At 41.6% G+C, this 15,428-nt stretch overlaps 1 protein-coding gene across 1 annotated transcript; it reads left to right on the top strand.

Moving 5' to 3' along the window:
• Window positions 1-7,147: 7,147 nt before the first annotated feature.
• On the top strand, window positions 7,148-15,217 carry vwa1 (von Willebrand factor A domain containing 1). Its single transcript, XM_047609418.1, has 6 exons — window positions 7,148-7,521; window positions 10,142-10,699; window positions 12,296-12,619; window positions 12,912-13,187; window positions 13,495-13,770; window positions 14,200-15,217. The coding sequence occupies exons 1-6, from the start codon at window positions 7,437-7,439 to the stop codon at window positions 14,226-14,228; spliced, it is 1,548 nt and encodes a 515-aa protein (XP_047465374.1). The 5' UTR covers window positions 7,148-7,436; the 3' UTR covers window positions 14,229-15,217.
• Window positions 15,218-15,428: the final 211 nt, after the last annotated feature.

The following is a 15,428-nucleotide window of genomic DNA, read 5'->3' as shown; positions in this document are numbered from 1 at the left end:
ACTCTTCAACATTTAAATTGGAAATTATAAATATGATCTGCTCATGACACTAAATGAAAAGTTATGGTTGTCAGCACTGTCCATCCAACTTTTCACTCAAAACCACAAATGGAGCACTTAATGTTGGCACTATAAAAGCCAGAGGATCACCCTTTGGGGGGGATGAATGAGGATGAACAGTAGTCACGTTGCTGTCTGGACTAGAGAGGGGGACAAACCCAGAGATTGACTTTAGAGCAAATTCACTAGTGAGGCTAATAAAGGAAACTGGGGTAGGAGATTGTCAAGCAATTCATGTGGGATGTGGGGCCATTTTCGGTTTACATTAATGCTCCACAGCAAATATTGACATTTTCTGACCTAGAACACTCTGTCATTGTTGAAAAGGGAGAAGACAAACTCTCCAACCTAAAATGCTGCCTTCACTTCTCAGCCTTCATCCATCGATCAGCCCTGGGCTAAAACGACTCTTCCCTCTTGTACTTGAGCTGTGTGTGCTTGTGTGTGTTCAGTCTTACAATGGATTACTCATTGAAAAGCAGACGGGCAGACAGGCTGAGCTCAAGTCAGACAAGTTCAAACATAGCACCCCTCTCGTCTCCCCCTGTATCACTAACAGACAATGTGTCAGGCTTCGACTCCGTTCAGTCACCTTGACACTTGGCAGGAGGGAAGCTGATCGAAACCAAGACAGAGAGGACTGAATGACCTGTAGGGCACGTTGGAGGGTGTGTATTTATTGTGTCAAAGGAGGAAATAGTGAATGGAAAAGGGTTGAAACTATTGAGCATGTGCAGAATGTGCCTTTAAGTGAAAGGCACAGACTTAAGTGGGCAGGCAGCGGATGTGGATGACAGGTAATTGTGTTAACAGGTAGGATGGGCCGGACTGAAGGGTTGACATCCCTCTGTCATTAAAGAACTATGGCCGTTCTCCACACCTGGTGAGGAGTTTGAGTAAAAGTCTGTATGCAAAGTCTCATTCTCTGTTGTTCCTAACCATATATATCTGCAGAAGAAAATATTACAAGCTTTGGAGCAAAATAGATAAGACTTTCTGTGCCTCTTCTGGTTTATTTCTACTCCTTAAGAGAAAGCAGATCCTAGAGAGGAAGAAGGGGTGAGTTACCCCCTTACAGCTTTCAGAAGTCCTCCCCCAACTCAACCTGCCCTGACAGATTCCATTGTGGATGCACTTGTAATCACAACACATCAGAGCTTCTTTCCTTTACCCTGAGACATACCACAAAAGTGAGCTCAGCTCCCTTTTGTGCATATACGTATCGACCCGTTCTTGCATTTATACCGTATATCCATTCACAGCTCTGTCGGTGTACATGTGAGGGCATGTGTGAGCTCTAGTGCCCGCATGTTTGTACAGTATACAGGAGTGTTGCTAAGGGTGGAAAGCAGCTGGGACTGCTGACGAGAAAGTGTGCGGGTTGAGTTGCAAAATAAAAGGGCGAGGAATCACAAAGGGAGGAGAGAATGGAGAATCCAGCTGCTGCCTGTAGTGGCCAAAAGCTGAAAGGGTGATGGTGTAAAAGAGAAAGTACATTGTCAGGCCTGGAATATTGAAAAAAAACAGTCAGTGAATTGTGGGGTTAGAGCAATAATGAAATGAAAATAAAAAATGATCAGACTGAGAAAACAAGAGAGGAAATACAAGATAAGAGGTTTTATTTGTTTAATTTAAGTAATGTGAATACAGGTTCAAACAGACTTTAGTACAGTACTGGGCTGTGTTTATGTGAGTGAGAAACTCTCGTTATATCCAACTACCACCCTCCTTCCCACGGCCTGCATGCAGCCACAGCACTTGGAGAATTCTGACAACAGTGAGTCACCATCACTGTCACTGACCTTTCTCATGTGGTTTCTGAATAAGTGGGAATTTAGCATTTCTCGGTTTATAGCCAGCATTAAAGGTTCATTGAACAGTTTGTGCCACTGCATGGAAGGCCTTCAATTCATACAGTACAAAAGGGCACTTGGGGCTCACTAAGGCTGTGGGTGGAATTTCCTTTGTGTGTAGCTGACCTATAGTCAACAAAAGCAGAATTCTAAGTTTTCATTTCCTCCATTTAGACTTTTTGGGAGCACCAGTAGAGCCCTTCCAGAAGACTTCAGCCTCATTAAGGGTAAAATTTCTCACTTGCTGCCAGACCCTACTGTGTTGTTAAAATAACCCATGAAATGTTTGTTCAGTTAACTTCTTCATAAATCGTGAGGCTTTTTACTACAGGGGCTAGATTTGCCCAACTAATTTGCCTATCTGCAAATGTTAACACTGCCAAAAAGATGAGTACATTTATTCTTTGTCTATAAATAAAATACCCGTGCCAATCCTCATCACAATGAGACCATTGTATGAGCAGCAGACCTCTCAAGAGAAGCCAGCTCCAGAGTGAACCTCCATCAGCCCTGGCTTGGCAGAACCGGAGGCAGCCTGTGACATTTTACTGTGGAAACTTGCAGTGGGTGTTGGCCTCACCAGTGTGGAGACTCACAGGCTGTTGATTATTGCAAAACAGATGTTCTAAGTAGTGAGATGGCTCTAAGTGTGCCTAGTTCAACTCAGAGATAGCAAGCAGACACGAGTGCCCCTATCCAAACTTAAATATACACTCTGATTTATTGAAAACATGGTCATGTCTTGACTTGAATGGTTGTGCATGTTTAATGTAACTTGTCATATGTGTTTAGAAGATAGTTAGATTAAGGATTTTCTTGGCTGTAGTCATGTCCTAAATTCTTGGAACTCATAGTCAAGAGTTCTATGTAGAAGAGTATCCTCATATTGCTTTCGTGTCTCAGGTTAGAGGTAAAAAAAAAAAAAAAAAAAAAGATAAAAGTTTAGGAAATGCCTTGACACAGCTTGAAAGACTAGACTCACCATGGACACATACAGGATGCTGATCAGTGGAGGCAGGAAGGCACCACAGACACGGGGCCGGAGGGGTCTGTGTTGTTTAGGAAGGTGGTCGGTACTTGGCTCACTTCTGGTCTTCTGCACACCGCATTGATGGGAAGTCCCTCGGACTTCCCTGTCTGTATTTTTAGTTTAGAGGCTGTAATTTATGTGTCATGTCAAAATCTTCTACAAAAGAGGCTAAAAGCATTCTCAGTTCTTCAGTCCATTCAATCTACTGTGTATCTAAAAACTCAAATGTATATTATATGCTTTCAGATCTGATTCAAATCTCTGCCTCACATATCCATCACACTACTACCAGCATCCTCCTCCTTCTTTTCTCCTTAATTTAATCCTTTAGTGTTTCATTTAGCCTCTCATCCACGTTTTATGAGAAGCAGTTTCTTTCAGGAAGGAGAAGGCAGCGTTTCAGCTTTTCTTCCTCAAATCTTCTCAAAAATTGCTCCAAACCAAACCTCAAATGCCATAGGATGGCAGAAAAGACGAAAACGTTGTCCAATATAGATCTGTGGAATTCACTTAACCAGTAGCAGTGGCATTCCGATATGTAGCCAAATCCTCTGCAGCCAAAACTGTAATGGGTAATTACAACAAGGCTGCTATTATGAACCAAAGCTACAAGAGCCCATATAAGAGGAAGGAACTCATACTGCTTAGAAACAGCTTCAGGCTTTAGCACCTTCCCAAAGGATGTGTTTTTATCACAAGCTGAATGATGAGCTAAATGTGGTAAACTCTTCCACTAGCCTTGATGACATCTTACTGTTTTTCGCCCCTCCTTCCATTCCTGCCAGTTCCCTGAGCAGCTGCCTTGGCAATGCTAAAAGGGCACATTTACTGTTCCATTTCCTCTTGAAAGACTGACTCCTACGGGAGTATGACGGTATGTAAAATGAGCAAAAACAGGTCACCGTACAGGTTGCATAATCTGACGGGGTGATTGTGACAGTGGAGACAGCGATCTGACATGGAGCTGAGCTGGGTGGAAACAGCTGGCAGCCTCTGTGGATTTCAACGCTGTGTCTAATAGTGACATGATCTGGGGTTCATGTGCTTGACACACAGCTCAGTCAGTCCTTGCACAAGAAATGTAATGCTTGAATGCTTGACAAGATGAAATATGTAGAGTGTCACATACTCATTCAAACGATACACAGACATGCTCCGTGCACTTGCATGTTCAGCTCACTTACTACTTTCCCTCTCACACAGACACCAGTGCCTAGTTGGTTCAGGAGGGGATGCAATGCTGTAGTTTGTGTATCTAACTGATTTACAGTTTGGAAACTGGAAAAAAAAGGCAGAAAAACACACACACACCCTCATCTGTAGTAATCACCAGCTCACAGTCCGCTTCAGAAAATGTGCAGGAGAGAACTAGTTTAGCCCTGGAGGGGAGGGACACAAAAACCACAGACAAATTAATGCTGCATGTCTGTTGTGCAGTAGCAGCAGAGAATAAACAGATTCAGGGAACAGGGAACTCAGAGTTCAGTTTTAGCTCAATTGCATCAACACACATGCTTGTAACTGGTCAAAACCAGAAATAATTATTACATAACTTTTATTCATATAAATTATTGCAGCCAGGGCCATTCAATTACAGTAGATATAAAAACACATACACACACACAGAAGCAGCCCTAAAACATGATGCTTCATCATGGGTATGGTGTTCCTTTTCTGATGTAATAATTTGTCATTGCACCAAACCATGGGATCAACACATTTCACCCCATGGTTTTGGGGGATCCCTGTATAACGAACTTGATCAATTTTGTGGGGATGTTCTGTTCATGATTATGTCACAGCTACACAATATTTTCTTCACTTGTTGATGATTGTCTTTATTGTTTCCAATAGACACCGATCAGCTGTAACTTTAAAACCACAGACAGTAAATAACATTGACCATCTTGTGGGAAACCTTAGGACCTGTTTCATGTTGATGTTACTTAGACTTACATGTAGCACCCATCTAGACCACACCAGGCACCCCCACCCCATAGCATGACACTCCTTGATGGCAGCAGCCATCACCAGCAGGATGCAGCCGGACACAGGCATACACAAAAAAAATGGTTTAGGAACAACTCAAAAAAGATGAAGAACAACACAAAATGTTGACCTGGCCTCCAAATTCACTAGATCCCAAACTGATCGAGTGTCTGTGGGATGATCCACAGAGGACCCTCTCCTCAACCCATAGGGCCATTCTGTGACCTACAATATATTAGGCAAATGGTGTTTATGTTATGTCTGATCAGTGTATCAAATGCCTTGGAATGTTTGTGTAGCCCTCACCTGAGCAATTATTTTTAATAATGAGATATAGTCCATGGGCACACAGAGCTTGTGCAATCAAGGAGATGTCAGAAAAAAAACAATAAGAACAGCTTGGGTTTATTTGGAGATAATTACAGTCACTTAACAGAAAGACGTGCACTATTTCACATGAGACAGTTGTAGTTTTTAGTGGTTTTGTATATGTTGTATTTTTTAAATAAAGAAACAACACTTTTGACATCACAAAAACCTGCTTTAACTGGGGCATATTGACTGTATGTAATTGTGTTAAACATGAACACCAGCCACGTGCATAATTACTCTAAGTATTTACACTTGCCTCTTATCACAAGCTCATTTAGTTTTCAACACAGGTGACTAAAATGAAATACATTGTAGGTCAGATAGAGTGGTCACAATACTTCCCAATCCCTTGACTGCACTTTACTTGTAGTGTTTAGTTACTAGGTGTGTGTATTGGGAAGGGTGTGTTGATTTTCCATGTTTCACTCCAGTTATTTGGACACAGTGTATCACAAAGGAATCCAGACCTTTGTTTGGTCCCACTTGAATTCTTACATCCTCTCCCATCAATTCTTCCCCTCTTACAATCCTGCTTTGTCTTTGTTTGTATCACACACACACACGCACAGATGAATCATGCTGGATTCTCCCCTTGTTATGTGTATAAATGTTGCTTTATTTTAAATGGCTGGGTGGTTGACCTCGGACAATAGCTTTCATGCAGAGCTGTTTACCGTTTTTCTCCTCCAAACTATGTGCTGTGTAATTTCAGAGATTGCCTCCCAGTGGTTTAAATACTGAACGTATCTGTGGTCTCTCCTTTTGAACCAGAGGTTTCCTTAATCCCCTGGTCAGCTACAGTTCTTGGTTGTCTGATATTTAAAATTAGTTCTTAAGTAATAATATCACTGGAACTCTCTACCGTAGTGTAAACCAACTACACAAATTAGTTAATTCATGCTCTTAATTCTCTGTATTTTCCCAGTGCTGTGGATCCCCCATCAGCTGATTCCTCCTTACATACTGCATATGTGATTAATTCACCAATAATAAAGTGTTAGTTGAGCGTTTGACTGTCTCCCCATTTTACTCCATGTTAATATGGAAACTTGAACACTTAAATCTAACGCTGGTTCAGATTTAGGGTTGACGCCTGCATGGTGGACCTATTTGCTATTCTGAGTTGCTGAGGAGACAGGAGAGAGAAAGAAGAAACGAGAAACTCTACAAGACAAGGAGTTGTGTCAAGCGGATGTTACCAAAAGGAAGTTAAAGCAACGCTACCTCCATAATAAAGTGACATGGTGTTTATCCTATTTCAGTCGTGTACACGGATTTAAAAACATTTCAGTCTTTGGAGGTGCTATTAGCCACCATCATTCAAATCTATGTTCAGATTAAGACTCCAACATTTTAGCTAAAAGTAATAAACAGTTGTATTGTAGGATTTAGCAGTCTTACTGTCAGGTCTCTCATCATGATCTGAGTTGAACAATAGTTTTTCGGGGTGATTAAAAGCAGTACCCAAAATTGTACAAAGATAATTCCCAGAAGCTTGAAGGTTCTTACATGCCTGTCGTTTTCGACGCTCAAAACATAAACTTGAAAATATCCCATTTACTTTCCTTATACTTCATTGCATTGTAAATATTGCACCATTTAAACATGTCTGATACTCTAAGTTAAAAATGCTCTTTTAAAGTTTTTGTAAGTAATTTTCTAACTTTGTTTATACGTACTTTGTTAAGTATTAGCCTGCTATGTTACACTAATTGTTCTACCTGTTTAACCGGAGAATGAAGCCCAAATAAAGCTTAACAACAGTTTGTCTTGCTTTGAAATGCTTCCCGGAAATGTTGTGTTTACTTAAGCTCGCTTGTGCTCCATATTCGTGTCTTGAGCGCTTGAGTTGAGGAGGTGCGTCCAAACTTTGCGCACACTGTCTGTGAAGTTTTAACGTCAGTATAACATTAACCCTGGGAGTTTCCAGCTCCCCGACTGATTGATCATGCTCATTGGAGAAGAAAGATAAGACGATAATTAAAAAGCCGGACTAGATGTGACTCATATGAATTATGTTTATCTGACTGGGAGTGCGCTCCTCCGGCCAGTGGTGGATATATGGTGGACTCAGGAAGCCGCGACGTTTCTAATATATTTTGCCTCTGCGGAATTAATTCGTAACCATTGAGATGGAGCACCGTATCTTGTTGACATGGATGCTGTTATGCATTTCTTTGCGTCCTTTGGCGTCACAGGATTCCCTATCACAAGGAGGTAAGCACCACTGATCCGGGGATACTTACGTTTATTGTTATTAATAATATAATGATGAAACATACCATATAATTAGTCAGTGGGAATAGATACATATCCGCTTTGATGAGCAATTACACTTTTATTCACATAAAGCTATTAATGCGGAACTTAATAACTTTGATGTAACGAACTAATACAGCTGCAAAAGTGGATGGGCTGTCTGCGCTCAGCATGGATCAGGGTGGGGTTGATTAAGACACTACTGTTGTCGTTGAAATGGCATGGCTTCAGGAGTTGAATTGTGAGTTGATGAAATCCCGCGACCTAGAGCAGTGGTTCCTAAAACAAGGGGTGCATTCAGGGACGACACAGAGATATTATGGCAAGGCCTCTGGCTCTCCTCATATCACTACAAAAATATTACAATAATATTGTAAACTGATGAAATCTCATGTTTAAGGGAAGGATGCAACAGTCCCCAGATCAATTTAACAAAAAAAAGAAAGAAAGGGAAAAAGAGAGAGATTGTGATTTGAATTCTAATCTACTGATCCAATGTGTAAAGAATATGGATAAATATTAAAAATTCTTAATCTTGTAATAGCAGTCTCAATCAGCCTCATTAGCCATGTGCTGTATACACATACAAGGAATATGCTCTTTGCATTAAATCCATCCATTTGTACACTGGAGATTAGGCATATTTGGAGCAAGGAACCCAGGGAGCGGTGTGGGGGGTTAAGTTGAGCCTTGTCTTCATCCATGGATGTAGAATGGACCTCAACATGACTCTACAGTCCGCTAGCCTGAGTCCACAGCGCTCATGTGAAGAATTGACTTTACAGACTTTTCTGTTATTATTGCCACCGAGTTGTGTCATGTGTGACTACAAATTGGCAGAATTCTGCCACAAGCAAAATGCAACAGAATCCATCAGGTGATATTGTGGTAAAACTCATGACCATGAAGTGACTGACAGGCTATACTTGGTGGTGGTGACACTGATGGGTTTCCGGGAGTGTGTCTTAATGACTGTCTTAACATAATAGTGAGACGCTGTCACTTTGCTGCTTCCATTAATAGGACCTTGTGCAGACAACTTAGCTTACAGTAAGTGGGCTTTTTATAAGTTCACTTGCTATTAAATCAAGATTCAGCTTTCATCCACAGAAAAATAAGATACAGTCTGAATCATTTATGAGCACTTATAATGAATTCAGATATAATTAAGGATTAAAAACTAATTGTGTTTGTTTGCTAGTTTGATATTTTCTTATTCAATTAAAATGCAAATTATTTTTGATCTTCTGCAGCGAATGAGGTCTACAAAGCATGTTACTTTACAACACATCCAGTCCACCAAACCTATCCTGCCAAGGATTTATTGCCATTGTCAAGCAAGTCGTGGGACCTGCTTTGCTCCAGAAGAAGTTTCACGCTTCATTTTTCCACCATCGCATCACTGAAGTGCTTGTAGTCCGCCAAAAAATACCATTTACCAAGCATGCAATGACAGGCGGCATTGGAAAACATCTATCCTTTAGATGAAGGGTGAAGTGGCTACCTCCAGACATCAACCTGTGGTTTGTAGATAAAGAAATACCGACACATAGGTAGAGGCAAAAGGGCTGCGATACAGAGTAGACTCCTCGCTCCAAAGTCCACAAGACTAGAGAGATGGAAGGAATTCTTCAGGCTGATGGAGAGAAAAAGTGTATGTGTGCGCATTCTTGATTTGTGTCTATATACTGTATACACTCCAGTCATAACTGATATCAACAGCCCATCTCACATTTGAAAAAAAGACACCTCCAAGGTAAATCAGGGTTTCCAAAGGTGTCTCAGTCTGTGCCTGTAATTATTATTATTAAGTCAGAGTGGTGAAGTGTCTGGTGGCAATCCTTTAAATCTTTATCTCTCACCATAAAAGTTATTGTTTTCTCTTTTATAGTCCACCATTGTAACTGTGATTGTCCTAGTTCAGAGTTCACAATCTGAAGATATGCAAGAAAGTTCTGCTCTCATTCTGTCCTTGTTGCTGCTGCTGCTTTAGTACTCGCTCAGCTCTGTAAATGGCCATCCGACATTCCTCTTCGTTTCTCACATGGAACTGCCATTGCCCCTCCTCCTCCTTTTCTTTTAATGCCTTTTATTTACCCGTGTCCCACCTCCTTTCTCCGCTCCCTAATACCCAGCAGCAGAACTGGGAGATGGAAGGAACCCCCCCCACCACCCCCCCCCCCCCCCCCACACACACACACACACACACACTTGTGAACTTGTTACGAAATATGGAAAATTGGGAGGGAAAAAACTCTCCCTTTGACTCTGAATGCCTTTTATCCATCATCCACATCTGAAGCATAATGTTTGCATCTTTGCATAGTTCTTCTGTTTTGATTTGTCCTTATCTACACAGTAATGGCCTGTTTGATCCCTGTTTTAGTATCTGCCTCTTTCCATCAAGTTGGATGTTAATCACTGAGACTGTATGGGGAAAGGGAGGGTTAAGAAAGCATGAAAAGAGAATCATAAGGGAGTTATATACAGTTCCTATGTCAGCATCAAAATGCAACACCGATTTCCAAGGATGAGTTCCTTATTAATGACTGTATAACTCTTTACGTTTTCTCCACAGTGCTGAACTGCTGCGAGGGTGACGTCCTCTTCTTGGTGGATTCCTCAGGGAGTGTGTCGTCTTATGAGCATTCCCGCATGCTTACGTTCCTGTCTGAGCTACTCCTCCCTTTCTCACTGGGAGAGGATCAGGTGAGGGTGGGACTTCTGCAGGTTGGCACCAAACCACGCCTCGAATTTGGCTTTGACAAATATACCACCCAAAGTGGCCTCCAGGGGGCTTTGAGCAGCATCAGACCTCTCAGGGGAGACACCAACACGGTAGAGGCGCTGAAAATTGCAAAGGAGTGGGTGCTGCAACCCGGAACGACGGGTGGGGCCCGGGGAGGGCTTCCCAGAGTGCTGGTGTGGTTGACTGATGGGGTGAAACCTGGCGATGTGATTGGACCAATGACTAAATTGAAGGAAGAGGGTGTAGCTGTGTTGGTAGTGTCCACCGGGCACAGCAACTATCAGGTGTTGAGGCAAGTGGTGAGCCCACCTGTGGAAAACCACCTGTACTTTGTGGACATTGATGACATGAGCATAATCACAGAGGACCTGCGGGATGCGATAATTGGTAAGTAAAATAATGCTTCATTTTTCAGGTATTAATAGTGATCAAATAATATATTTTGAATCAACATTTGAAAATGCTCTCAAAATTAGGAGACACACAACTTGCATATCATATTAAAATGAAAACTGTGTGTCAAGTACTTTGATTTCTATACACCGTGTCATTGTCTTCATTATGGTTTTCTGTTGTAACGTTTGATAGAAATTGAATTCTATGATTACTTTTTCAACTTGCTGCATTTGCTAAAGCTGTGTCATCAGTAGATCACATAACTATAATGTATATGATGGCAGAGGAGTTACTCTTACTTAGCACCGTTCACGTCATTGTTTTGGTTTTACTGCCTATAATCCTGCTGTTTTCCCCCACAGATAGAAAAGTCATACACATATTTTACAGATTCAGCATTTTATGGTAGCATACAAATTTCATATTAAAAATGGTAGTGTGTTTGATGCCATCCTTACCATACTCGACGAGACATTTTAATATTTTAGCATGTAGACTGTTAGCCTCTGTGTCTGCAAAAAGTCAGTGACTGCCTGTCAGTGCTCTATCTATGACTTATGGCCGCCGTTACGTCAGGCATTTTGTCTATGCGACTTCCCACAATGTCACAAACTCCATTTTTTAAGGCAGCATCAAGTTTCTGGGATTGATCACTACTTCAAATCAAAGTTCTCTCCTGAATATTTACAGCAGCACAGAAGGAATTCTGTTAACCTGGAACATGTCAGAAATTTCAGAGATAGACGCGTGAAGAACTCAGCTCAGGAAAAAAAAGGAAAGAAAAAGAAATTCTCTTCACGTCTAATTGCTACTCATGAATTTACTCGCTAACCGTAGCAGCATTGCCTGTGTGGTTTAGCAGATTTGAGAAACATCCTCCATTCGAACAGCTACAATCACACTAGCAGCCTGCCACTCAGACACAGATGTATTACATGTCTCTGTGCTTGTCCCTAATTCCACACATGCTCCTGCAGAGTGAGAATAAATAGGAAGCCAGGGCATTACGCGTTTGCATGTGTAAGAGTCACTGTAATGAGATAGGCTGACCTATAAATGGATTAATGATTCAACTTCTCTTGCACCACCTATGCCAGGCATGATACATAATTATATATATTTATATATAGACTGGGGAGATTACCCTTTCCCCTGGCTGGATTAGGTAACTGCCTTAACACTCACAAGGGACACGTCAGAATGTATACAGCATATACTGCAGCTGTAAGACATGATGCAGGGTATAAATATGGCTTGTGTAAAACAAAGAGGAATGCGCCAGTCGTCGCTGGGTGCATAAGGATCTAATCACAGATATCGATGCCTCTGTGGCATATGTTATTTTGTTGCAGGGCCTCCCTGGGTTGGCTATTTCAAGTTGTCTTGTCGCAAGGGTTATGAATGCATTTAGAAACCCAAGTGTGGCTGTCTACGTGGGTGGCTGTCTGACGCCGAGGCATTTTTAGTTCTCTGTCTATCACTCTCTCAGATAGCATAATTTCTATTTCTCTTTGTAAAATTACAACTTGTCCTTCAATCTTGACAGACTCACAGGCACGTCACTGTTGTCCCCTCTGTCTCCAACAGAGATCATCCGAGCTAAGCGACTCAATGTCCGAGATGTCTCTACCAATTCTGCCACCCTCCAGTGGCGACCCGTTCTGTCTGGACTGAGGGGCCACTACGAGATCCGCTTCAGTCAGGTTGTGACAGGAGTTGGAGGTGGCGGTGGAAATGGGACCAGTCCTACCTATGGTGGAAACCCATACACAAGAATTATTCAGCCAGCAGACTCAAGCACTGCCACGCTAACAGGCCTGAAGCCTGACACCACCTATACAGCGACACTCATCCCAGAGACCAATGAACAAGCATTTAACAGTCTCTCTGTCACCTTCAAAACAAAGCAAGGTTTGGTTAAGTGTTCCAGCTTCTCATTCATGCTTCTCTTACAGTTTCTATTGAATATCATTGTAAAGTGAATACATCTGGACTAATGATATGGCACTTTGCTCTAGAAGCTCTAAGTGGCCAATATTTAATATTCACATAATATAAGCTAATGTTTTTTTTTTGTCTTAAAAGACAGAATGTTTTTTTTTCTATCCTTTGTTTTGTAGGTTTTAGGAAAATTAGATGCTCATAAAATGAAGTGTGAAAATGTGTCATTGTCAGTGACTCTGTGTTCTGTCTCGCACACCAGAGGTGCTGAGCCCAGCTGTGGTAACAGTCTCTGAGTCTGGGCCAACCAGCGTTCGGGTGAGTTGGGGTCCTCTTCAGCCAGAATTGGTGACAAGTTACTCCGTTGAATACTCTGCTCTGCCCACGGGCAAGCCCCACACTGTCAGGGTGGGCCCGTTGCAAGACTCTACCATGCTCAGAGACCTCCAACCGGACACTACTTATTTGGTCACTATTAGCGCCCAGCACACTTCAGGAAACAAGAGGGCAATGTCTGTCAAAGTGTGCACTGAAGAAGGTGAGTTGTATGATGAAATTCCAGTCAATCTTTGCAATTGAGGATCTGTTTACCGCTTAGTAACCCAAATCCTACAAAGCCTTTCCACATCTTCAGTTACAGATGAGTAGTAGTAGTTCCATTCAGGTTTGACTACTCCAAGGACAGCTGTGAGCTGTTGGTAAAGCTAAAACACAGGCGCAGTCCAGACTGCTTAAGATTTCTGTTAGAGAGTTTCTGCTCTCATTTGTATGCCTTTTCTTAAAATCTGCATTTTCTCAATTTTCTTTCCTTTTGAAATACACCTTGTCCACTTGTCCATTTCTAGTGACTCCAGCCCTGGCAGACCTTCAGCTCACCACAGTGGGGAGTGACTCAGTGCAGGTAGACTGGAAGGGTAGTGTGGCGGGTCTGAGGGGCTACTGGCTCACCTGGGAGGGACAGCAAAGCTCTACACCTGGCCAGCGCTCCTCCTTCTATCTGCCGCCTGACTCTCTGTCAACACGTCTCACACACCTCCCCCCTTTGGCTAGGGTGTGTGTATCACCCATTTACCGGACTGCACGGGGAGAGGGGCTGTGTTGCACAGCCCAGTTTCATTCAGGTGAGTGTCCACAAAGTAGATGGTCAGTTTACGTCATGAACAGGAAGCAGCACCTGAAGTTCAAGGCAACAAGGAAGTGCCAAATTTGGAGTTCCTCAAATGATCATGTGAGAATTTTTCCAAAAGTGAAGCCACCCCCTTTTGAAGAAATAAACATTTTTACAGGCTCCTACTTTAGCTAAGTATTATATATAACAAGCTGTGTGTGTGTGTGTGTGTGTGTGTGTGTGTGTGTGTGTGTGTGTGTGTGTGTTGGACTGAATGAATAGCTCTAGATTGATTCCAGTTTTTACAAATTGTTTTAATTCCTTTTATGTCCCACGCAAAGCAGTTTGTCTGGTCTTGTTTATGTAGAGGAATTCACAAATAAATGTGTCTATTAAAGGTAGAACGATTTCTCAGCTGCTGTTTTTTCCCTCTTCATTTTAGATTCTTTTGCATATCACTACGGATTATAGCCTGCCAAAGCTGCAAGTGCACCTTACCAAACATGGAGGGACTATGGCGTGAAGAACGCTGACTTTCATCCATAATTCTTTTCCTTGCCTCTCCCCTCCATGGACGTTGTCCAGGACAGATGTGTGGTTTGGCTCACTGAGTGCTCATGTGGAAGCCATAGACACTGAAGAGTGGTCTTGTACAATATGACCACTTGTTGACTACAATGATCTGCACCACAGAGGGAATCTGTTTTCAGTTTTTAATTGTCTCATCTGGTCTACACCTGTAGTAAATGTATAATGCTTCACTTTAAAGCTAGAAGCTTGAGAAACAAATATGCTTTCCAGATCCAGAGCAGGGAACGCTGGGAATGTTAGTGCTTTATGTGGCTTGTTTTGGGCAAGGGCTTTATACCATATGTGGGCCATGTGTCCAATTCAGATTTTTTATTTTTTTTTTCCAGAGACAACATCTGATTTACATTTAGAATGAGTAATTTTGACTTGTACTTAAATAACTTTTCTTTCAGCACATGCTTGACAGCATAGGATACTTGCGTGTGCACACCAGAGTGCAACCCCAGCATTTAAATGTAGTCCTTCATAACAGAACATACAGGATTGTTTTGAACTTTGAAGAAATCATAAACAGACCAACCACATGCCCTGAAACTACAGAGATGCAGTATTTTATTCAGGTATGTGTAACTGAAAGAGACATTGTATGTATATCTGGACACAGATATTTCATTTGTATTTATTAATCAGAAATCGTGTAATTATGAGGCAACCACTGGCATCTGTTGTGGCTTAAGAGTATTTACGGACATGCTGTTTACGTTTTAAGACTGTTACTTTTTTTTACAGCCAGTCTTTGCTGCCCCCTACTGAAAGGATCCTTTCAAGCATATGACTGATATTGTATTGTCTACTGAGCAAGTGCTATGTTTTATGTTTGTCAACTACAATGAAATTTGAAACTTTTAATAAAGCTTTTAATAAAGTCATTTAATAATTTTCATAGAAACTGCTAGACATTGCTCTTTTTGTCTATTGGGGTGTAATAATGAACTAGAATAATGGCTAAATACTGTGATGAAAACGGCACTGTGGATTTTAGACAGCGAATTATTGTTTTTTTTAAACCGATGTGGCTGTAAAGTAGATTTGAAAAAAATAATTACCATGCAGACAATGTCTAATTAAAGATTATCAAGA

The sequence above is a fragment of the Mugil cephalus genome, chromosome 1 (assembly GCF_022458985.1).
Source record: "Mugil cephalus isolate CIBA_MC_2020 chromosome 1, CIBA_Mcephalus_1.1, whole genome shotgun sequence".
Lineage (NCBI taxonomy): Eukaryota > Metazoa > Chordata > Actinopteri > Mugiliformes > Mugilidae > Mugil > Mugil cephalus.
This window is presented reverse-complemented; position numbering and strand designations above follow the sequence as displayed.